Raw genomic sequence first — 26,517 nt, 5'->3', positions numbered from 1 at the left:
GGTGTACCTGGATGGCATACAAGATTGGCTGGATTTTTGGCTCTGCTGATCTACTGAAAGGACTGAAGATGTAGCTTGTGAAATACTCCTTATACAAAAGATGAAAGTAGGGATCAGACATAGTCTTTCTTTATAACAAATGGATTTACTTCTAGTCACAACAGAAAATAAATAAATAAGTAAATAAATAAATAGACAGAAATGTATAAATTTAACATATTTCTGAATTTGTCTATAGAAGGTTGCAATCCCACTGTTCAATACCATAGGCAGCTGTTAATTATTTCATGCCTTGGAGGTCACAGTCATAAAGTGACATTTCTCTGTACCCTACAACAAAACACAAGCTAATATGATTGTCTATTTTTAAGAGGCAAGAAAGAAAATAATATGTCATAAAGTTCACAGAATCTTAACTTTTTTAGTAAAATGAGACAGAGATTTACTACCTTACATCTATTACAATGGAACTAAGGTTTACTTATTTTAGTCTGTTAGTTCTCTTTACTCTTTTTTGTTAAAGTGAAAAAAAAATGTAATTCTGCTATATTTTTAATTTAAGTTCTCCACATTGTTGTATAGATGGTTAGAGTAAATGTTAGAGTAAATGTTAGAGTAAACATTTCAAAAGATAGAATAAAATTAACATTTTCTTCTCCATAAAATACTAGAATAAGTATTTTAGCTTGCACACTGAATTAATCTGTAATAAAGCAGACAATTCTAATTACACTTCAATTTAAAACACATTAATGAAATTAAAATTGTTATACAAAATACATCTAAATCAAATCCACAGTACTTTTACAGATGTTTTAAAGAACCAACATCTTACTTGGCACACCTGTATACCAGTAGAAATCTTTATCTTTCAAGAAAAATGAATCTTTGAAAATAAAACGTACAGCTGATTCATTAAATATTCTCAGGTCCAAGGAGAACTCAAACCTGATGAATGTCCAGCTTTACTAGGAGCTCCATTTTAATGGAGTCATAGAGTCATATAATGTTTTGGTTTGGAAGAGACCTTAAAGATTATCTAATTCCAAATCCCTTGCCAGGGCAAATATGCCATCCACCAGATCGGGTTGGTCAGAGGTACATCCAGCCTGGCCTTGAACACTTCCAGGAATGGGGCATCCACAGCTTCTCCAAGTAAATAATTTCTTCCTTAAATCTAATGTAGACATACCTTCTTTTAGTTTAAAGCCATTCACCCTTGTCCTGTCATCATACCCCCTGACAAAAGAGTCCCTCCCCAGCTTACCTCTAGGTCCCTTTAAGGTACCGTAAAGTCACTGTAAGGTCTGCCTGGAGCCTAGAGAGCAGAGGGGAACAATCCTCTCCCTCTTCCTGCTGACCATGCTGGTTTTGATGCAGCCCAGGATACAGCTGGCTTTCTGGGCTGCAAGCGCACACTGCCAGCTCACGTCAAGCTTCTCATCCACCAACTCCCCCTAGTCTTTCTCCTCAGAGCTGCTCTCAATCCATTCCCCACCCAGACTGTATTTATGCTTGGGATTTTCCCAGCCCAGGTGCAGTACCTTGCACCTGTCCTTGTTGAACCTCATGAGGTTTGTACAGGACCACCCCTCAGGCGTGTCCAGGTCTAGATCAAGAAATCAGCAATAAATAGTGAAAATTAAATGCATCATGCAAAACTTGACAATTTCTGCACTGAATCAAAAAGATGGCACCATTGCAGCTAATCCATTTGCGTGGCCACTGCCAAAGTAACAAATGTTAATAGAAGAGGTGATGGTAAAGGAAGGTGAAACACCAGAGACAGGCACTTTAAGGATGCTCAGTGATGGTTAGCTATCTAAACCCTGTATTTCCTGAATCTCTATGGTTTTGTCAATATAAATAATACTTCTGTAATGTTGCCTTTTAGATTTGGAGCTGGATTCACTACTGCCTGAATGTTTTACTGTTGTCATTCGGCAGTTAGAAGCATCCTAGAGGATAAAGTGAAAGGAAATTTATTCATTTAATCGTCCATATGCTGGAGGTCACAACACTGCAGTAATTTTCTTATACCTTCACTGCAAACACTCTTCTCCTTCTTCTCCTTCTCCTTCTTCTCCTTCTTCTCCTTCTTCTCCTCCTTCTTCTTCTTCTTCTTCTTCTTCTTCTTCTTCTTCTTCTTCTTCTTCTTCTTCTTCTTCTTCTTCTTCTTCTTCTTCTTCTTCTTTTTCGTCTTCCTATTGTTTTCTGTGGTTTCAGCCTTCACCTTTTTTTTCTTCCTATTTTCATTTATGCTACACATTCTGCTAAATTCCAGGTTAAGAATTTAACCTAATTCCTGAATTATTCCTTTTTGAACCTGACACTTCGGATGCACTCTTGCTCTATTATTAAATTCACTTTTCTATGTGTACTTTTACAGTGAACAGCTCCTTCCCTGCAGAAATACTTTGATGATCAGCAAACCCTAAATTAAAATGAAAAAAGAATTCTCTGCTGTCTTTCCAAAAGCCACAGGCAGTGCTGTGCTTAGAGCCAATGCAGAGACCTAGGAGCATAAAATGGTTTTGGGTGCATTTGTTTGGTTGGCTGAGTAAAACCTATACCCTACAATGTTAATTTTGTTCAGTGAATGATCCAAGTCTTTGTTGCCAAACACAGCCCCATGAAAGTGTCCCAAGACAGTTGACAGCAATCTGTTGGAAAAGACCAAGAAACCCATGAATAGAAACCAACCAATATAAAACTCTCCCTACATTCCATATGCCTTCTATCTTTTCTCCTGTTACATGAGCTGTGATCAGAGACTCATGTCTTATTTCCCTGTCAGTAGTTTCTTAGTAACTAGACTTCTAATTTACCTTTTTTCTTTTTCCAGAGAATTTTGGTGCTACATCAAAATTAAGTACAGCTTTCTGAGGAACATAGGGATGTTGTACATGCAATGTTCTGGTTCAATAATTCCCAATTTTTCTAAGCTTTTTTTTTTTTTTTTTTTTTTAAATTTTTCTAATTTCATGCTGACTATGACAGATCCCTCTGACAGAGTGTACATCAGGACAACTTATTAGTTTGGGTTGTGTCCATGTAATGGGTTTGCAACTCATGGCGTGAGAAACATTGGATTGCCTTAGAATATAAAAATAATATCTATTTGTCCTGGTTTCAGTTAGGACAGAGTTAATTTTCTTCCTAGTAGCTGGTAGAATGCTATGTTTTGGCTTAGGTTGAGAAGAATACTGATAACATGCTGATGTTTTAATTGTTGCAGAGCAGTGCTTACACCAAGCCAAGGACATCTCAGCTTCTTGCTCTGTCCTGCCAACAGGCAGGCTGGGGGTACAGCAAGAGCTGGGAGGGGACAGACCCAGGACAGCTGACCCAAACTAGCCAAAGGGTATTTGGCTATACCATTCAAATGGTATTCCATACCATCTGAAGTCATGCTAAACCATATATAGGGGTGGCTAGCTGGGGGGAGGGGGGCTGGACTGCTCAGGGTTAGGCTGGGCATCGGTCAGCGGGTGGTGAGCAATTGCATTGTGCATCACTTGTTTTGTACACATTAGTGTACAAAATAGTAATTAGTGTACATAATAGTAATATCATCATCATTATTGTTATTGTTATTATTGCTATTATTATTTTCCTGTCTTAATAAACTGTCTTTATCTCAACTCACAGGCTGCACTTTCCCATTTCTCTCCCCCATCCCAAAGAGGGAGGGCGGAGGGTGAGCGAACGGCTTTGTGGTGTTTAGCTACTGACTGGGTTAAACCACAACACTATTCAAGTTTGTTTGTTTGTTTGTTTGTTTGTTTTTTCTTTTTTTTAATATGTTCTTTTATGTTCTTTCTCTATTTTTTTTTCTCTCTCTCCATCACTTTCTTTTTTTCTTTCTTTTTTTTTTTTTTTTAATTAAATTCATCATAAGCATTAAATATTTCTTCATTTTTATAATTTAAGGGAAAAAAAAAAAACTTACAAACTTGTACTGACCAACATAGGGACCTTAGATGAAGTGGTGTTTATATTTTAGAAGTCTCTCTGTGATGAGCAATTCTCACTTAATGTATCAAAATTTACCTTATGCTTCTTTCTTCAGACATTTCGAAGCCAGTCATAAAAGATCAAAATGCAATATAACTTCTGTAGTGTCAGGCCCTGGTTTTTGAGTCTACTTTGGGACAGGTTCCTGCTAGAAAAATCCTTCCAATTTCTTTTTTTCCTGAAGTTTAAGGCAATTTCCCCTCTTCATCTCCCTCCATCTCTTCTTCATTTCTTTCTTTGAGCTACCCAAGTGATTAAAACGCTTTCAAAAATATGGTTGAGTATAAATATAGATGTGTGACAAATAAATACAAGTATGTTCTTAGTCCAGGAAGACTTCAGACTTAAGCTCCCAAATCCTGATTATACTATGATCACTGCTATCACTAATTAACTTTCTCATTAAATATGTCAAATGCATTATACCACTAAAACCATTTAAATTTCATTCTTCCAAATCTGTATAAGGCTGGAAGGTCTACAGCATAGCAAAGACTCTAGGAAGATGAGCTCAAAATAAAAGCCTCATAGGTCACAAAATACTGTGATATGGAGAATCCTATTTTAGTATCAAGTACAGGAGTGTTGCCAAGTTTCTAAAGCTTTGAGAGCTATAAAATTATAAACACAAGTTGTTTCAGTTTTCTTCATTGGAGTTGCTGTTCTCACTCCTTGTTACACTAGCACTCTGTGGGTAGACAGGCAGCTCTAAGTAAGACCCTATAACTTTATTTTTCAGAAACAGAAAATTATTATTATTATTATTATTATTATTATTATTATTATTATTATTATTATTATTATTATTATTATTATTATATAAATTATAATAATAAAATAATAATATTAATTATTAATAATAATATTAATTATTATTATTAAATAATAATAAATTATAATAATAAAATAATAATATTTAATAATAATAATAATAATAATAATAATAATAATAATAATAATAATAATAATAATAATAATAATAATAATAATCTGCATGCAACCCATAGGAGGATGACTGACTTCTTGCTCATAGCATCATTGGCCTGAAAATTAGGTGGAGACATCTGCGTGATGGCTTGTCAGAATTCAGTCTTGATGCACTTTTTCACTGATAACATTTTGTTATTTCTAAGACACAGAACCTTTTCTGCTCAACTTCATCCATGAAGACATCATGTAGGACTCTAACTAAAGCAGGTTTCTGTATAATCACAAAGTTCTTTCCTGAAAAAATTCTACATCTGCAATGATTTGGTTTTAGTTTTTCTTGATTTTAATCGTGCCTTTATTTTACACTTTCTCATACTATATTACTTTATTTCCAGTTTCACTTTTTTGGATAGTCACTTTTTGAGAGAAGTAACAGAGTAGATGACCTACTCATTTAAAGAAAATAGTATTCCTGTGGTATATTCAGGCCCAAAGTTAACGCTGTTTTCATACACCAGTCCTCCCTTCCCTAGCCATATTTGCTACAGATCTCATATGCCATGACTACTTTGACTAAATTATTGTTCACTTCTGTCCACATTGGTATTTCTTTATCAGTGGATGAAGCAGTTATATTTCTAACAAGCACGGCTGGGTGCCTGCAGTCCATACACTATGATTTCTACCTACCTATCCACAACATGTGAATTCTGTCTCTACTACATATTTGTCTTTTCAAACACAACACTTTTTCAGACTTTTTTTTTTTCTTTTCATTTGCCCAACAGCATTTCCCTCATTTTTCTTGTTCTTATTACATCCCCAAGAAAACTCCAAAGAACAAATACAGTAATATATTGCTATACATGTATGTCTGTCCTAGATTTTCCATGATACAATGGAGAAGATGTTTTCCTGTGACTATATATTCTTGGCTGGGCAAATGTCAGCAAACACTGCAGTTAGCTCTGGATAACTAACCTCTCACAAGCTACATGCAATGGTATTGGTATTTCTTTTGTATAGCAAATTTGCTACATGGCAATGGTATTTCTTTTGTATGACCAGAATTAGTGGTGTATTTGGAGCATATCACAGAATCACAGAATGTTTGAGGTTTAAAGGGTCTTCCGGAGATCACCTGGTCTAGCCCTCCTGCTCAAGCAGGGACACCCAGAGAAGGTTGCCCAGACACCTTTTGAATCTCGAAGAACTCCATAACCTCTCCAGGCAACCTGTGCCAATGCTCTATCACCAGGACAGCAAAGAACTTCTGGTGTTCAGCTGGAACCTCCTGTGTTCCAGTTTGTGCCCATTGCCTCTTGTCCTGACATTTGGCACCACCAAGAAGAGCCTGGCTCCATCCTTTTTTCATCCTCCCTTCAGGTATTTATATGCATTGATGACATCCCCTCTGAGCCTCCTCTTCTCAGGCTGAACAGTCTTAGCCTTTCCAGCCCAGTTCATAAATTGCTTAAGACACAGCTTTATTAAAAAATAATAATGACAATAAAATAAAATGCATCAACATATTACTTATAAGAAAGAGAACTGGGAGAGGGAGAGAGGAAGAGAGATGAGAGAGAGAGAAACAGAGAGAAAGAGCATTAGTTCATTTTTATTAAGTGGTAGAAACACTTTTCATACCAGAAAATTAATAAAATTAAAAGTGAAATTATTCTGGTTTGTTAGAGTACATAGGACAATCTTTAATGCAGAATAAAGAGGGAAAAAATAATAAAAGAACTCTAGTCTTACAGTAAATGTTATTTTAAAAAACATACATTTAAAAATAATCAAAGACTCTTGTTGAAATAATCAATTTTTATTTAATCATGATAGAGTTGCTTTCAAAATATCAATAAAGACATTTAAAATATCTAGCTAGACTAGCATGTTTGCTACTGTGAGACGGAGTTTTGCTGAAGGGGTTAGATGGTAAAAAAGTCAGAACAACTTCTGTTGCAAATTGATTGAGATTAACTGATCTAGAATACATATTCCAAAAGACTTGGAAATGAAAATGAATTAGAATTGACATGTGGGTTCCCTCTGCTAAACTTTTAGATGTCTCTCAATGTGAACAGAAATTTACCTTTTCTCATGCATATGTAGCTAATAAAGCAAATACATGTCCTTAATTAATATCTCTTTTATGCCAGTGAAACACAAGAATATCTCTTGAGGCTGTCTTTAAGGAAAATATGTTTAATGTTCAACATGGTTTAATCATCTGCTGTGGAATAGATTTCCACTGTAATATTTCCTTTTATATTTACTTTTACTTAGTTGTAAATTGTTGCTTGGCAACATGGATATGGATTCAGATCATTATATTGTGTCTGGCTTTGAACGATTACTTTTTCTTTTGACAAACATATTTGATTTTATTTCCTTAGTATTTATAATGGTAAAGAAATATTCCCATAATCTTTCATGAAATAGCTAGAATATAGTAGACACCGAACTAAAACTATAAATCATTGGCCTAGACAACTAGAAAATTAAGATATAGAAAAACAAAGCATATGTATAAAGCCCATGTTGCTGTTAGTTCATACTGACTGATGACAATCAAGTTTCTGAAGCATACAATTGATCCATTAGAAGTGGAACCAATTTTCCAGTACCTGGAATATTCATGTTAAGGTTTGGTTCAAACACACTCTCAGAAATAGATTCATGCAACTACTCCCAGCAACAATGTTTGAGTTGCCCATGAAGCCAGTGATAAATAGCTGACGACATTAAGAGTCTTGCCCTTGACTTCGGTATGAACGCTGAATGAAAGGGCACTAAATGGCGTTAAAATATGTGTATACAACATATTTTAAACAAGGGATCTATTCTTACAGTTATTTACAGAGGAATAGTGGGAAAATATATTTGTATACTCGAACCACATAATTTACTGTATTAGTTAGAGACCTTTCAGTTACTCAGCTGTAATGGAAGAAGGCCTTGCTATGAATTAACTGATAAGTCATGATAGGCTATACTCTATTATCATAACTTATTATTGGTTTAGTACGTCAAAGGCCTGGATACAACAAGAAAAGTAAGAAAAAATTCCAGATGGAATCATACTGCCTTGCATAACGCTGTTTAAAAGGTACTTCTCAAATGTCACTTATCCAACATCCCCTGTGAAATACAATTGCATTATAGAAGAGTATGCACTTCATTAAGTTAAAATTAATTTTACTAAAAAGAACCAGTTTTTCACTTTGCATCACTATTTCCTAAAATTTATGTCATTCCTATACATCTGTATATAACTCAGTTCTGGAACGTACTTTACAATACAATTTTTGAAAGCTCCTGTCAAAGAAAAAAATGCTGTGTTACTGTACCACAGAACTAATATCTAAAGTTTATAAATAACCTGCTTAGTTTTTCTGTAAACCAAAACCACTATTTTTTCTGTGCCTTTTCTGTCACATCTTTAGCTCAAAATAAATAAATAAATAAAACTATCCCAGAAGAATGTGTACTTTTTGCGACAAGTCTGTTTGCAGAGACAAAGACATGGAGATGCTGATACATTTCACGTGTATTCATTGGTGGTAACCATAGCCACAGTTCTGAAACCTAAAACCTGATTATGATGTCTTAAAGACTTTGCATGAGAGCAAGCACACAGTAGTGTTTCACCCAAAGTATGCTGAGTCCTATACTAATCCTTTATTTTCTTCAGACTTATAGTTAGATGAAGATATTATCAAAAATCACAGAATCACAGAATCATCCAGGTTGGAAGAGACCTCCAAGATCATCTAGTCCAACCTCTGACCTAACACTAACAAGTCCACTAAACCATATCACTAAGCTCTAAATCTAAATGTCTTTTAAAGACCTCCAGGGATGGTGACTGAGCTACTTCCCTGGGCAGCCTATTCCAATGCCTAACAACTCTTTCAGTAAAGTTCTTCCTACCTTACTACAGCCTTCTTTAAGGTACATGTAGAGTGTGATAAAGTCACCCCCTGGGCCTCCTCTTTTGCAGACTGAACAATCCCAGCTCCCTCAGCCGCTCCTCATAAGAATTGTTCTCCAGACCCCTCACCAGCTTCGTCACCCTTCTCTAGACTCGTTTGAGCACCTTGATGTTCTTCTTGTAGCGAGGGGCCCAAAACTGAACACAGTACTCAAGGTGCAGCCTCACTGGAGCCGAGTACAGGGGGTCAATCACTTCCATAGATGGCACATTTTGACTTCATGTGAGACCATCTGATCTAATTTTTAAGCTTTTTTTTTTTTTTTTTTCAAGTATATTCTGGACTACATTTGGTTTCAAATTTTTACATTGGCTACTCACATCTTAAGCAAATTTCTTATGCAGAACACAATTACTCACCTAGGGTGCAGATCACCCCTGGGCTTCATGTTTATTTTTGTTAAGACCAGATTCTGACAACTCTGTAAAATAAAGGAGGCAGAAAAGTTCTTCTCAGTGTGAATTTTGTGTCTCACTGGCTGCACGTTTTTTAAGATTTCCTGCATTTCCTTTATTTTTGAAGTAATTTAGGGGAAAATCTCTTTGACCTACACACTTCACCCCAAACTGGAATCATCTCATGTGCTTAAAGACCACTTTACATCAGAGTTCTGGTGGTTTATGATAATGACATAAATCCTCAGTCAGTAAAATGGTAGGAGAATATGAGTTGGCATTTGCTAAAACCATCCAATTCTATTTTGGGTGTGACTGAGTACAAGAATTTTGTACTGCATACTATCAGGGACAGAATGCTGGGCTTTGTGTGCTTTGGTTTGGGTACAGTAAAGTAGGCTTCGTATTTTTATGATACTAAATGTGTCTTGCTTGTGTGGACATCAACAAAGAAATCAAGTCAATGCCTTATTGTGGGAATTACATTCACTTAAAATGTAGTCAACTCAAGTAGTTGAAGTAAAACAGCCTGAGTGCATAGATATGTGTTGTCTTTTGAAAAGAATGCTTTTAAATACGCTTTCTGCAGAAAGAAATACAAGCCACTTCAGCAAAAGAAAATATGTAGCAAATGATACCAGTCTTTGTTTTCACATTATTTACACCAACCAGATATGAATGTATTCCTGTGGATGCCTGCTGTGAGTCTCAGAAGAAATTTGTAATTTGCTGCAGCAAAGAATGTTTTAGTTCAGGCTTGACATATCTTGTGATGTATATATTATAGATTAGCTCTGTCATTTCAGCACATTTATTATGATACACTCTTTTCAAGAAGAAACTGGCTTTGAGAGCTGTATGGCCAGTGATGAAATGCTCAGTCTACAAGGTTTTTGACTCAACTTGTTCCTTCAGTCAACAAAGCACCTTTTTTGCGATGTTCCTCCTCTGATAATCATTAAAGTGTTCTTTGGGATCCTCAAACAGTTGACTGAAAGAATTTATGTTTATCACCTCTGACATCTGAGTTATTCTACAGGTAATACCAACATGAATGGTATCACCAATGTGAGTGCTAATACCAGTTATGTTACTTAAAGGTAGGCACTGAATTAATTAGACGGTAATGTCCCGATCTTATCACAGAGCTAGGAATGCAGTCCTGACTTATGACAGTAGCAAAGCTCCAGCTTATTTCAGCAGGAATAGGATTTCAGCATATCTACCCTGCTTGGATCATTATTCTAGGTCTGAGTTGGTTTCCTTCTCATTTTTCTCAAAAAAAAAAAAAAAAAAAAAAAAAAAAATTACTGATTCATTGGGGGGCTGTGAATATTCCTTTATTTATATTTTATTATTAATTGGGTGCTAATTAATGCAATTATTACCTTTAAACAACTTATTTTTTCTATAAAAAATACATAACATTGTCATCTCAAAAACTTTGTACACAAAACTTTCAATCTATTGTATAACTGCCAATTTGATATTAGTCTCTTGACTTATTATGTCTGGACATTTAAGAACTGTAGTTCTCCTTATAAGAATAGATGAGAATCTGCTTAACTCACTGTTAAACTAGTGAAACCTTTACAGTTATGTATGGTTTTAAAATAAATGCTAAAAATACAAATAAAAATGTTAACATATCATCCTTACCTTTTTGTTTCATGTCCCATTTATTAGTACATGTGTGTGAGATTAAGATTTACCCCTACATTTCTAATTTGTTATTATTAGTCAAACTCTATCCAAAGTAATAAGAAGGGTTAGTTCTAATACATTAAGTATTATTGAAAATATCTGAAAAAACATGTGAAATTTATTTTTTAATTTAAATTTTATTTTGTCTTTTAAACTCACGGTTTAATGTTTGCACCATTTTAGAACACGTAGACACACACATATGTACTGATTCACTCATGTTGTTTCCTGATTTGTATGCCTAAAAATTAAGTATATTAGTTATGATTAAAAATATTCTTCTATAGAAACAATATCTCAAATATTCTTTTAAATTATACTTCATGATGTTATGATAGTTTTAACAATTTCAGAACTCTCTACAACAAAGCACATAATAAGTACTGTATAGAAATGTTGCGTGATATATTTTAAGAGAAAAATGCTGCAAATATATACTCATAAGAAATATAAATATACAGGTCTATATATACATCTATACATACATTTATATATATATTGCATTTTCTGTCAAGAAAGTGCATGGTTTTATTCAGATCATTTTTTTACCCATTTCTGAAGTATCTGTTAAGTAATAAGGCTGTCTCAGTTATCTGTTTAATCTTATAACTACAATTGAATTTATTACAAAGACTGTTGTTACATATACATAAAAGCAGTACCTGGATGTCTAATGGACAATCATTCCATTAATGGCAGCCCCAGTAAATCATTCATAAAAGCTAATTCTGATACAGAATATGATATTTTTCTCCTGGTGTACTCTTTTATAATGAAAAATCCTTGCAGTCTATGCAAGGAAATTCAATAAATCATGCTGTGCTGCCAGAGCAGGATCCTTACAACTGAGGATCCTCCTGCATACAAGGTCATCCTAATGCTCGTTCCATTTGGGGGGGATGGTTTGCATATAAAATGGATTTGTGACAGTGTTTCAAGACAGTCAATTTTTTCTTCATTTCTACCAAGACCCAACTTCTGGGCATGACTTTTTTGGCATTTGTTTATACAGGCTTAATAGATGCATAACATTGCATTGCAGATGTTTTAATGTCTGAGATGCCATACAGAATTCAGGCATTCTGGGGAAGATGGAAAATCTTCATTTCTGCTAGTGTTCACAGTACTAACACTTATTTGATTGAAATGTTTTATAGATGAAACATTTTTTCTTTCCTGTTTTTCTTAGCTGCTGCTGCTGACATTATGTAAGCGGTGTTTTATTAGGCTGTCATTATGAGACGTTTGCAGTTTGAGGAGCTTAGAGTGAATTATAAATATGAGTCAACAACTTTAATATTGTTGAAAAGAGAAGCTTCAGCCATATTTGGAAAATGTACTTCAAGGATCTGAGCTTAAAATCATCAAGCTTTCTTCCTCTTCTGACTCTATTTTTGAAGGTCTAGTGGTTCCTACTGGGAACCATAAAGGAACTGCCTGCTGACTTCAGTGTACACAAGTACGAGAATGTCCCAAGCTACTATGTCCTTGTCTATGTAGATCCCAGATGAAGAATCAATCCTTCCCATTCTTAGCCCATTAAGTTCTTTCTCACTTTGGTGTTCACTGGTGTCCCCATCGAGTGCGAGGACACATTATTGACTGATTGTTGGTGCTTTCAAAGCACTGTGCACTGTGTCTGCAAAGACAAGGACCAGCCGGTCACTTTCAAGAAGAAGGAGACCCAGAATAATAGCAAGTCTAGAAAAAATCTATTTAAAAGAAAGGTGGGATGAACTGGATTTATTTAGTCTAGACAAGCCTGAAAGCCTATGCAAATGATTGCTCAAAAAAAAAAAAAAAAAAAAAAAAAAAAAGGGCAAAAAACAGCCTTTACAGAAGTGAAGGACTTAAATTTCAGCACAGATTTACATTAGATCTTAGGAAAAAAAACAACTTTAAGAGCTTGTAAAGTTGTCTAGGCATCCAAAATACCTTTCATTGTGGTAATATATTTGATATTTACCTTCTGCTCATCAAAGAATTATTCAGGAATCAACAGAAAAAAAAAAAAAAATCACAAATTGAATATCTTTAGTGTTTTAAGGGGTAACATCCAGTTAGATCTCTTCAATTTCAAGGAAAGGCCCATACAAATGATATGTCTGATTACAACATCCTCCAGTTAGTCTGACTAGCTATAAAAATTGCAAGCATGAAGAAGTGGCATCACACACTAGAAACAAAGTATATTTTTCTGTAGACCAGAAAAATTTCAGTCAGGCTGAATTACTGTGCGGATCTGAAGTACTGATGCAAACAGCTGTAAAACTCTGTTTTCATGTAAATTAGATGTTGCTATAGACTACCAATCTTGCAAATTGCCATCACAACCTTTCTCATCTCGGGGAAGTTTGGATACTCAGCAAGTAATTAGTACCAGTATTCTCCTGTGCAAGGTATTTGCCAAATTCACTGCATAGTTACTTCTAGATATCATCTTGTAGAAAACACTGTGTCATGCTGCGTAAAAATAGCCACTTAACTTCTTTCCTTTGAATTACCCTTAAATTCATTTATCTTTATAACTGCATAAAAAAAAAAAAAAAAAAAAAAAAAGTGAAAAAGCAGACAAAGACTAAGAGTTACAATCTAAACAAACAAACAAACAAACAAACAAAAACAGGCAGGGCAGCAAGACAAGAATTCCCATTTATAATATAAAATGAACTCATCTAAATGCAACAATTTACAGCTGCTCACCATGAGCAATTTCTCCCCACAACCACTATTTAACCAAATTTACCTTTGTAAACTGGCAGCACTTTGCAGAAGAGCATGAGGACTTTTTAATGTTTGTAGAGCTTTTAAGATATAGAAGGAAAAAAAAATGAAAAAGTAGAGGGAAAAAAAAAAAAAAAAAAAAAAGGAAGGAAAAAACAAAGACAGCCACTCAGTCAACAAACCCCTACATAGGAGAAGAAAAATTCTCAAATATATTCTCAAATGCTATCGGTCAGATTTTTTGGCAGGAGAATGATTACACATGGGCAGAACAGCAGTTTCCATCATCATTATGTGGCCTGTAAACAGATTTTTGCATAACAAAAAAGACCAGTGTACAGCCTAATGAATGCACTCATTAACTGTAATAGCATTAACTATAGATTGAAGGGGGGGGGGGGACCTTAGAGAAAAAGAAATCAGCCCAACTGATCCCAAGATACTGCTGCATTTTCAATTTAGAAAATAAATAGAAATGTTTACAAAAGGGAGGGTGGGGAGTCTATTTTTGTTGTATACATGTATATCTTAGCATTTTGTCTAATTTTAGAAGCAGTGGTTGAGAAATGTACACTTAATATTCCAGGGAGCTTTTGCACAGATCCTAAAGCTGCATTTCCCGGCTTACTGTTATTGACTCATGCCATTTTATTGTAGTTGATAATAGTTTATCCAGAATGAATAACTAGAAAGTTGTATTTGATACAGTGAGTTACTTAATGGAATAAACCAGTGGTCATATTTCCAACTTTCTATGCTGTATCCCACTGGTGTAAAAGGACACCAGTCCATCGTGTCCTCGAGATGAAAACAAAACAAAACAAAACAAAACAAAACAAAAATGGCAACACGATGAAGTTATATCATCAATAAAGAAGTAGAAAGAAGGAATGAATGAAAAGGAACAGGCTAGCAGAATGGAGATCAGGACAGAAACAGGCACATTGATTGCCTCATGAAGATAGGTTCGGCCAAACTCAGCAAAACGCTCAAAGAAGCTCACACAGAAAGTCACTGGGAAGAAGCTCAAGCTGAGAGAAGCGGACCCGCACACACAACCGCCCCTCGCTGGTAAGCAGTTGCATATTATGGGGAATCACACGTCCTTGGAAACAAAAACTGTCCTGGTAACCTTACAGCTTATTCTCCTTATTAACAATCAGTCAGTTTATGAGCTTGAAATATGGGACCAAATTGAGGTCATGGTGTGGGACTCTGCAACTAAATGACAAGGTTGCGGTGGGATTGCTCGGCATCTGGCGAGCAATCTGTGAGGCCTTAAAGAGCCATGTGGGACCACAGTCAGAAATGTGTGGTTTGCCAGATAGTGAGGGAGCTGCGGGCTCATTTACTGATCTGACTGCTACGCCATTGGCCCCTCTGCTGCTACAGCCATCAAAGGCTTTTGCTGTTACGCCCCCTGTTGACCTGGACATGCCTTTTGACCCAGGCCTCATTGGCCTTGAAAATGAGATGGATATGCTTTTCTTCAATTCGGGAAGAATGGGATACATAAGGCCTGAAGACCGAGTTGCTTGATAACTTAAAGCAAGATATATTGTTCAAAGGGAATGGAAAATGGAGACTTGTATGTAATCAAGAAAAGGAGTGGAAAATGGAGACTGTTGAGTCATGGAACTTGGAGGATTGTTTGTTACTTTTCCTGATTGTACGTATGTATAGGCATACTTGGGTTTAGTATGTAAAAGCGATGTTCTATATATTTAGAATGTTTGATGTTCACGTGTGCGTGTTGGTGGAGCATAGACTCCCTGCACACCCAGCACTGTTTACTTGCCTTTTATACCTTTTATAAATATTTGTTTTATAAATATTACAAAATTCAGATTGAGTTGAGACTTCATTTATAACAGGGACAATAATACAGAATTGTAGATTATGATATTCAGAAATGAGTGGGTAGTCTGAAACTGCCAAACCTGTGTTTACTTCAGAGTTTTAGCTGAAGTGTTTAAATTAGAGAATATAGAATTTATTTTCTGTTTTAAAAACACAAAGGAATAACTGAATTATACTGAAAGATAGTGCTGCTTGAAAAATATATCTAAACCCCTTCCTTTCACAGAATAAATAAATAAATAAATAAAACTAAAACAACAAAAATAAAAACAGGAGATAAAACAGTATAATTTTCATTTAGAGTAATTTTGAGAAGAGAGAAAATTAAAAATGTAACATAAAGAAGGATTTCTAATCCAGGGGATGGGGGGGAAGGGAGGAAGAGAAATGACTTTTCATATAAAATATCTCAACTCTGTAAAATGTTAGCTGGCTCTAATTAGGAGATTTTTTTTTTCCATTTCTTTCATCTTGCACTTAAGGAAGTGTTATTCTGGATGGGTAATTTCTCTTTAGAACAGGAATTCTGAGTGCTGGGCACAGACATGAGCCCCTTTCACACCCCTGAGTACTCTGGCTGCATCACTGGAGTTAGCTATGTGTACAGTCAAACACATGATTAATCCTAAATCAATTTTTGCTGTTGATGCTTCACACAGCAACTGCAGAGAGAGAAAAAAAAAATGCAATAATGAGAAAAGAAACAAGACAAAATGACATGAGAAGCTAGGGAAATTGTGAGGGAGAGGCAGTATTTTAATTTTCTTTGCATTCTTTATTCTAATCCACTGGGTTTTTATGCAATCAGCATTCCTAGATGTGTCAAACCTTAACATAAACTAATACAAATACAGGGCAGAACAGATGTAGATAGGTAGCTAACTGTCCTCCCTTTTTCAAGGCAGGGCCATTTCTGTCAGATTGATGTTTGCCTCACTAGTTCATTGACACACTCCTTCCTCCCCCCTCTCCCTCACCCTGAATCTGCCACCTATTCTAGTCCATTATTCTCTTTAATGTGAGGAACATTTTTCTGGTGTTTAAATTAAATCTTCCTCCTTCCAGGTGAAGTCATGCACGCTTACATCAAGATGATAAACAAATTATGGTCTTTCTGCTGCAGCTTTTTATATACTTGAATACAGTTATCACATCACTCTCCTAGTATTGTGTTTAGTATTTCAAGCTGTGAATCTACAGCTAATTCAATCAAGCCTGTCCTCCACAAGCCTGTCCTCCACCTTCCCACTTCCTCACTGACACCTTACTTCTGTTGCTACTGTTAACTGTGCTAACCACTTGCTTTTCCAGTTGTTTGATACTAAAAGCTGTCCTAAATTTGTCTTTGGAAGCTTTCTCCCCATACCAAACTGCAAGCCAACACTTTCTTTACTCTTCCTCTCACAATAAAGTGGTTAGCTTAAGCTGGCAGTAGTTCTCTTCCTTTGACCTGTTTACGGTAATGTGCAACTCTAATAATTTGCTAGTGCTATGGAAGGTATCAATCAGCTCTGCAAATCCCTTTTACTCAAGATAATCAGATTGACATCAGTAACATATTCCGTGTGGCTGATCATAAGGCTAAATATCAAGTAGATGTGAAGTGGTTTTAGAGCAATGTCCATTCTGTCTTTTCCAAGACATTTTCTGCATTAAATATTTAGCTCATTGCTTACAGGGAATGGCTCACTTCACCTTTTTGTAAACCCCTTTCAAGAGGGTTAGGAATTTCTTGACTGTATTGTATAAGCCCAAAGCAGCCATCACCACCATGCATATTGAATGAATTGCCTGTATAGTCATTAACTACCTTTTCGATGACTTCTTCATAACACTTCTAACATGATTAACAACGATATATTTTATTTAATATAGTATAGATATTATCCTATATCACACAGCAAGTCATTAAGGAAAGTGCACCAGACATTAGTATGACTGTCAAAAATACAAACACAAAAGAACTGGACAAGGGAAAACATGCCACAATCCTGAAAGACAATTCCCCACTGAGCTAGATGTGAGTGTAATATTAACACCAGCCAGATCTGCACATGTCATAGTCATCTTTGTGACAACTTCTTGTTGACAAATCTGGACAAGCTGATGAATGAGATATATTCATTACCACTTACACCTGACAGATATCTCAGCAAGGGGCTTTTAGGTTTGGTGCTGCAGCTGTGCAAATACTGCCTCATTTCACAGTAAGGTTTCTTCCTACTCAACTCTATCTTTAAGTCTAGGTGGTATCATATTAAGAACATTTGCCCATCAGTTAAAAAACAACAACACCTGTTTCTGGTACATAGAACAATTACAGAGGTAAATAATTCAGGTTTTGGTGCAAGAAAATGTCTTTTATTCTTCAGCTCTGATATCACCGTTTCCAGCTTTTAGGAATATTCTGCTACTAAAATATCTGTCTCTAAACATTAAAGTTAGAAATGTGAGTGAGGTGGTTCATTAGCTCAATAAAGACAATGTTAGAACTAATGGCACATAAGGTTATGAGGTGATATTCAGTTTATTCCCTTTGCAATGGGAGATAATTCTCAGAGAAGAGAGTTTGTGGAGATATAGTGGAGAAAGTCAAGGATAGAATCCATAGAAGCATATTTGTACTAGAGCTGGAGGAATATATTTTTTCTCTAGTGTATAAAATGCTCTCTTTGACTGCAAAGATATCTTTATAGATATAAGTCTCACCTGTGAAGTTGAGAATGCACCTACACTGCACTGACTGATATAAGGAGGAGGTATTTGGCTGACTTTGAGTCTGTTCTTCATCTCTTGAATAGAATAAGAAATAATGGCTGTAAGCTACAGTCAGAATCATTCTATTGCATAATGGGAAACAGCATTCTGCTCATAAATGTAGTTGAGTGTGGGAATAAATTACTCAAGAGTGGTTTGTAATTGGAAGGTTTTATATATGATAGAGAAAGATACTGTCTATGGTGATATGGATACACGCAACATTTCCCCAAGGATGAGAAATGGATTATCTATTCTCTATAACCTCGCAATCCCTGTTTGTCAGGTTACGCTGGGTGGCTCGCATACTGACACATCAGCCTGAACAGGCACAGACACACTGTAAGTTGCCAGACTACGCTGCCCTGTTTAAAATTCCATGTAGTAGTTTAAAATCTAAATTTACAATTCAAGCTTGTGTAAAACTTGCTAGTACAGCAATCATGACATACAGTAGGGAAGTACCCATTCAGAATGGGACAACACCTTTAAATAACTTGCCTCTTCTAACAGGGTCTTGTATTACTTGAAAAGAATAATATGGAAAAAATAAAGGGATGACCCTAAATCTCAAATTACATGTTTCTGTGTTACACTTGAAGATGACTGCTGGTCTTTGCAACTCGCTGTGATGGCAGGGACATATGTTAGGAGAACAAACAAACAAACCAACTAATTCATTTGCTTGTAAAATAAAAGCAATGGCTAAACTATTAGATGTCTTCAAGGAAAGTTAATTTGTGGTCATATGAAGAGAAAAGTGAGATAATGATTCTATGATTCCGTAAGAGTTAAATGCTCCATTTCAAACTACAAGCATATATGCACAAAGGCATAAGTGAAAAGTATCAAGAGGTTGGTAAATCAGAATAAGACTGAAAAGCACAGCCCATGCAAGGGGAGAGGGGGTGTGGTGGGAAGACTGTGTAATGATCTGTTAAGGACATTCAAGTCCTGCTTAAGCTGTTTGGACCTTTTCATATCATTACTGGAGTACTGTTCACCTGGACTTTTTTAACCACCTATAATGAAATTGTTCTTAAACATTTATTTACCTAAATATCCTACATAGTCCACTGCTAACAGAAAGTCCACTTCTTTGGGTGACAGTGGAGATTAAACCAGGGTTTTGTTGGAGCTCCTCCTTTCAGCTAGTTTTGGGTTCCAAAACTTTCTCCAATTGAACCAGCATATTTTAGTGATGACACAGCAACCAATGGAGTATAATGTTTTCACCAGCTACTGCAGTACAATTAAGTCATTAGGAGAAGAAAGAAGTTCTAAGGAGGGACTATGAAGTCTGTATCAAAGTAAGGACACACCTTTTCTCTTCTCCCTCGCCTTCACAACCCTGCTGAGTTCATAGAATAGCAAAGGCATCTGACAAACACAGCTATATCATCCTGTTTTTTGACATCCCATAAGCATTGTTACTATAATATGGATGCAGAATTAAAATATCAGACACAACTGGTGCCTTTGCATTTTTATGCAAACCACTTTCACTGGCTTTTAAGGCATTAGTCTAGTGTTTGCTTTGCTACCTTGTCTGTCTGAGGTATTGTTGTTTCTACATTGTTGTCTCTACAATGCACACTTTGAGTAAATCTTTTATATAAGCCTCCCAAAAGCCTCTGGCCCAAGAAGCTGAGCTAAAATACTTATCTGAATGAAAAGCAGCTCTGTTGAATTAAAAAGTCCTTCTGTGGAAAAAGTTGAGAAGAAGAGTTATGCAATTTGAAGCTGTTATTTCTATCTTTTTAATAACTTAAAGTTTTAAAATTATATCTCTGCTGCAAATCTTCTTAGAGGAGATAACTATTCTAAAGTAATACTATAAATTTTAAAGCACTCTGCTGGATTAGGTCTACAAAGCTATTCCTCTGAAAAATGATAAAGAAATTAATTACAGGAAAACAGTTTCTAAGTTGTTTATGTGGGAACTCATAAAACACAGATACTGACAGCACAGCTCTATTTCTGTCAAATTCCATTCAGTATTAATACTTTTTTAAACCTACAGAAAATCTATCGCTTCCTGCACTCATAAAACCTGTCAGATTTTGTGAGGATGAATAAAACAGCTTAAAATCTTGCCAAAGATTAAGATAAATGTTTCAAAGAAAAGGTAAAATCATTCATATGTTAAAAAAAAAATAAAAAAATAAAAAAAAATCTAAAGTTTTTATCACTAAATAACCTATAAAAAGTGCTAAGTCTTTGACAACTACAGAGTCCTGATGGAGGGTGGAAACTGTTTGCCTATAGTGAGCCTCCTGAGATCGTTTGGGAACATTAACTCCTGTTAATTGACTTCCTAACATTAACATTTCTAAGTGGATCTAAACTTAAAAGTAAATTTTCCAAATGCTGTATTCAGGCTGAAAATCAGTGTTCATCTCTCCTTTCACGAATGTGTATTTTACTCCTCTGTGCTGAGTAAATCAGTGCATTTAAAATCTAAAGCATGTTTAGTAGTCCCTTCCTTTTACTTTCAGATATTGGATATTACTTTTTGCACTGCTGAAACTTTTATTTACTGACATTGCAGCTGTGTTTGTGAGATGTAATCAAGGGTCCAGGATTCATGACAATAGTGTCTTGTGCAGAAGGGGTCCCTGTCTGAGGTCTTGACTCCTGCACTGTGTGATGACAGCTGAGTCTACATGTAGAGAATATAGAATGTGCTAGGTGACTGCAGCAGACTGAAATGCATGATCTGAAATACAGGAGCAAAGTTTAAACCAGAAATCAGATGATCAAAATAGAACAAGAGAATGATACAGTTAAAGGTCACTTTCATCAGTTATTCCATGACTAGCTTAAAATAGTTCGGGCTACCTTTGAAAAATGCATGAAGTTTTAAAATAAATTAAATTAAGGTAGGCGTTTTTTTTGTTTGTTTGTTTTGTTTTGTTTTGTTTTTAATCCTTCAGTTATTCAACCTTTACTATTTAAAGGTGTTCTCTAAAATCATTAACATCAGTGCCTTTCTAGAGAACAAAAAAATAAAAAAGTAAAAAAGAATCTGAGACTATTCTACAGTTCTGTGACTGTAAGACCTGGGGCTTTTGATAATCTGAAATATCATGCTCTTGATAAAAGAACAGAATTCTGCATTGCTCTAATGAGATATGCATATTTTTAATAGAGCTGAGTGAAACTTAATAAATGTCAGTACTTCCATGGAACTCCATTATGGAACCAGAGGGGAATTACCCTAAGATGTTTGGGACATTTGATTTGATTTGGGTTTTCAGTCACTGCTGTTAGCTACTTGTGGTCAGAGTGTTGCAAGCAGAGAGGTTAACCAAAGGGGATTAAAATTCTATGTGTGGTACAGTACCACACAAGATCCATAATACTCCAACCACCAACAACCAAGAAACAGGAGAAAAACATGACATCTGCATAATGCTCTGCCCAACTTCATTAGTCATGTCTGCAGAGAGGATTTATATTTTCAGATGTGATGCTGTACTATAACAGCAGCTGAGCTCTTAGCTGGCATTTCTGCTTCAGCAGTGTCAACTCATTCAAAATTTGCCTCTAGCTCTTCATTCCATGCCCCACTGTGCAGTAGAGGCATAGTCGGCAACACAGTGCTTTGTTTCACTGCCTCTCAGCACTGTCAGAGATCCTGTCCTCAAGGTCATCTCCTTTCAGGTAAGAGAAAAATCAACCCAGTGTCACTAAAACACTCCACAATTTTTCTTCCCAGAGCTCACAGGAGCTTTGTGTGATGCAGAGCTGTGTTTATACAGAGCCGATTTCAGGATCTGTGATTTGTAATGTTGTTTCAATTACCTAGAAGATGAGGAATATTTTATCTAAGTAGAAGGTGCCAGTTACAAGCAAACATAAGGAAAAGAAAAATACTGAATCCTAGCAGAAGTATTGCAGGTGCTTTACTAAACACAGAATCACAAGTGTGGGTATGTGCTCTTAGGCTCATAATTTTGTTTTTGAGAAAGCTCTTTTCTTATTCCGTTGAATTGTCAATGTTTCTCTTTCATTTATCCCTGCAGTGATGGCTGGGCAGACAGGTACGATGTGACAGATGGGTATCAGCGTGAAGCCGTTGGTGGAATAACGATCAAGCTCCAGTCTCCTGACGTGAAATGGTTTGATGATTACTACCTGCAGCTTCGGCCAGAAACCAATCACCGAAATCCATGGTTTCAGGAATTTTGGCAGCACAGGTTCCAGTGCCGTTTGGAAGGGTTCCCTCAAGAGAACCCTAAATACAACAAGACTTGCACAAGTAAGTGAATTTATTACTTTTTCTGTATAAACCAGTGTGACTGAAGTTCTGGTGTGAACAGGTCATGTTGAGCTGACACTGACTGCTCTGATTGGAATAGTGAGTGGGATTGGAAGCAAAGATGCTGGAATTGAAACACTGGCTTTTTACAAAAGGACGAAAGACATGATTTTAAAAGTATTTATGTATCTAGAGAAACAAATAGATAGCGCCTCAGCAACTAATGCTTCTCTAAATTTGAAAATCTTGATGCTAGTGTGCCATTACAGTCATCTAAATACTTTCAAAAGTCTTGTCCTCCAAAATTCAATGCTTCTTTTCTGAAACAAGTCTAGCTATATTTCTTTATGGCACAAGAGCAATCAGAGAGTTAATACACAAAAGATTATAAGTCCAGATGGTAATGATGAAGATCATTTGTGTACTTCAGATAGAAGACTAGTTGGTTTGAAGGATTTAATTAAGTTTTCTTTCAGATGTGAGTCATTTCAGGAAATGCCATTTTGACTAAGCTGATATTTTTCATAAAATTGTACTGATTTTAACAAAAAACTGCCACAACATTTTGTCATTTTTGCAAAACACTGACCTTTTTTTTTCTTTTTTTCCCAGAAAGATATGGTGCTTTCTTTTTTTTCTTCTCAAAATTTTTGCATTACTTCCATTAATTACTCTCTATTTCATGAGATGCCTTGCAATACTAAGGCAACACCCCATTTCATTTTTATCTTGAGGGGTAACAGCTTTTTAGTTCTGATTGAAACATACTTCCTCCTTTATTTGCTTGAAGTAAGTCCTTAAGCTACAATGGAAGTTTAAGATGACACTGACACCAACTCAGCAGATACTACATTCTTGTCTTACAGCACAGAAAAAACAGGCAGAAGCCTTACAAGTAGACACAGTGTCTCTGTTTTGCAGGTAGTCAATGTCACTGCACGTATAATGCTGAATTTCTCCATGCATCTTCAGATGCATGAATGGTTTTAAGGCTTTCCGATGCACTTGAGATGATACTACAAACCAACAAGGCTGTGAAACGAATGTTTTGTCATAGTCCTTGCTCACTTTCCCATTATTTGAGTTTCTGAAAAAGCTTCAAATAATTTGAAAATGAAGGAAACAAAAGAGGAGAGCTTTCATTTCCTTTTTTGAGAAAGTGTTGCTTATATTACGAAGAGAAAACAAAGGTGATAAAACCATAGGAAAAACATAGAGGGCCTATTAAGTCAATGATGAAACTCCCACTGACTTCAGTGAAGCCAGGGTTTCAACCCCCAAATCAATGCCTGTCTCTTTAAGTGTCCTCCTACACAGCAGGAGGTGAATTCCATTGAAAAGCACTGAGTTCCTGTAAATGAAACTCGTTTTCTGCAAGAACAGGGTCATATTAAAAGACTGGGCCCATGTGTATGTATTTTTAAGTAAAGCTTAGGGACCTAATGGTCAATTGTCCTGGTGGTAAGTGAATGTTGTAGCTTTGAAGCTCTTCAGACAGTCGAAGGCATTAACCTGAGTCTCCCCCTCCTTACCCAAGTTATACCTAAATTATAGTATGACAGGTTTTCCTTCAGATTTCCTTCAGATTTGCTGTGGCTAGAAAATGGCCCTGGGGACTTGACAGAGGGAATACCATAGTAGATGTCCTGGCATCCCATGTTGGACATCAGCCCAACCACAGCTGTAAGGCGCAAGGGACATTTCCTCCTAAAAACGTCAATAATTTCCACACACCTGTGAGACTAAGAAATGGTTTTAAGGATTAAAGTTTTGGATTTACACAAGAAAAAGTCCCCCACATGTATAATCCCTCTCAAGTCCCACTTATGGTTCATAAGTCTTTTTTTTTTTTTTTTTTTTTTTTTTTTTTTTTTTGATTTTCACAAGGCTGTAGAGGAAGTTTGTGGCTGAAGTGGAAATCGAACCTAAGAATCAAAAAATCTCTGTGTACACCTTCAGCATTCAACTATCTTTTCCCTAGTATTTTTCTTCTGCTATCCTTCCAACACAGCATGACAGAGGTTTTATTTGCTCTATTGACAGGTACTGCATAGTGAGCAGTAAATTTCATTGATCTCCCTACGATAATGTAGATATTTTTCCTGAGATAACAGTACAGTGGATATGACTGGCTACAAGCTAATAAAAACCTCTTTTCTATCAATGTGATGCATTAGCAGTGACATTTCAGATTGACTTTTTGGGGGTATCTTTTATTTTACTTACTTTTTACCAGCACTGGGAGAATCTAATTTCTGTTTTATATGAAAGATTGAGAAGTGTGAAACGTGTGCCTACAGAGTCTTTTATAGTGCCTAAAATAAAATTCACTGCTGAAAAAAAAGTTATCTCAGGGGTGCAGGGAGATGTTATTTTAAACATGAAGTCATCCAGTTGTGGATATGAGACAACTTAATCATAAAGCTTGATAGCACATTTGGAACAGCATTTATTGCTGGAAGGTTTCCCACAAAGAAATCCTAAATGAGCCACAGCTCAATGAGATTCCTAGAGCCCAGGAGTTTCAAACACACAAAGAAATGTGTAAGAATCACGTGGTGCTGATTTGCAAATCATGATCACAGGAAAAAAAATTCCAAATATATTGTTCTAATTACTTTTTCTTCAGCTTGTCATATTCACTGCTAGGCCATGATAACTATAGTAAAAGGAAAAAAAAATAAAAGAGAGAGAGAGAAATAAAGATTTTAATAGCTTTAATTCTTTCTCATTGCTGTAGGGCAGAACAATGTTAATTCAGTTCTAGAATTCCCCAGATTAAGGACACTACTCCACAGCAATCAATAAGTCTGCCCATTAAAACTGTCCATTTAATCAAGGTTTTCACACAGAGAATTGCTGATCATCACGATACTCTTTACCATTCTAATTATGATCTAGATCATTGGTCAAAATTCATGAAAATGATATTCAATGACTGTTGTTTAACAACTGATGGGCATCTTAATCTCACTCATGCCGTTCTCTCATTCTCTCTCCTCAGAAGGACAGGGAAAATACAAGGAAAAAATAATTACGGGGCTGAGATAAGGACTGGGAGACCAGTCACTATCGCTGGCAAAACAGACTCAGTGTAGAGAGATTAATATAATTTATTGCCAACTACTAACAGCGCAGTGAAAACAAAAAGCAAACTATAAACACCTTCCCCCTACATCCACTCTCTTCCACCTCCTTCCCCAGAGTGGTGCAGGGCAACGGGGAATGGGGGCTGTGGTCAGTCCCTGATCTCCACCTCTCCTTCACAGTCACTCTCTGCCCCTGCTCCACATGGGGTCCCTCCTACAGGATGCCGTCCTTCCCTAACTGAGCCTGTGGGGGCTGTCCACAGGCTGCAGCTCTTCAAGAACTGCTCCACACGGCTCCGTACCATGGAGTCCATCCATTAGGAGCAAACTGCTCCAGCATGGGTCTCACACGGGGACTAGAATAAAGATGAAACTTGCCCTCCATGGTCACAAGCATTTTGTAGGCTGACCTGAGAGTTTCAGCATGGTGATGTATATGTTAGTGTTGTCTCAGATTTATCCTGATAAGAAAACAGGAATGTACCCTTTAGTTTACCTTTCGTAAATACATTTTCTTCTCCAGCAGCTCCATATTAAAAACAGACAAACAAACAAGCAGGCTAAGGACTTTCTCAGGATCCCAAAAACACTGAGCTTATAGAGGAATGCTGGAGACAAATAAAAATCTATCTCTGCACCAAAAGGCAAGCCATTTATTACTTCTTGGGATAATTATAAAAAGATACAAGGTTGATAGATGAGGTCATTATTAAATGACAACATCCATATAGAAAGCAATAACCATTATTTTGGAGGAAAAAAAAAATGAATTATTCTAC

General features: G+C 36.1%; 1 protein-coding gene across 3 annotated transcripts in view; it reads left to right on the top strand.

The window, feature by feature from the left end:
• Positions 1 to 26,517, top strand: part of GRM5 (glutamate metabotropic receptor 5) — a gene marked incomplete at both ends in the record, with an annotated part of 270,563 nt that overhangs the window by 189,361 nt on the left and 54,685 nt on the right. For all 3 annotated transcript variants that reach the window (XM_082775943.1, XM_082775942.1, XM_082775941.1), the window contains one exon: positions 22,414 to 22,649. In XM_082775943.1, coding sequence (XP_082632069.1) covers positions 22,414 to 22,649 — 236 coding nt within the window. The remainder of the gene's footprint in view (positions 1 to 22,413; positions 22,650 to 26,517) is intronic.

The sequence above is a fragment of the Aythya marila genome, assembly GCF_965140915.1.
Source record: "Aythya marila genome assembly, chromosome: 1".
In the NCBI taxonomy this organism is placed as follows: domain Eukaryota; kingdom Metazoa; phylum Chordata; class Aves; order Anseriformes; family Anatidae; genus Aythya; species Aythya marila.
This window is presented reverse-complemented; position numbering and strand designations above follow the sequence as displayed.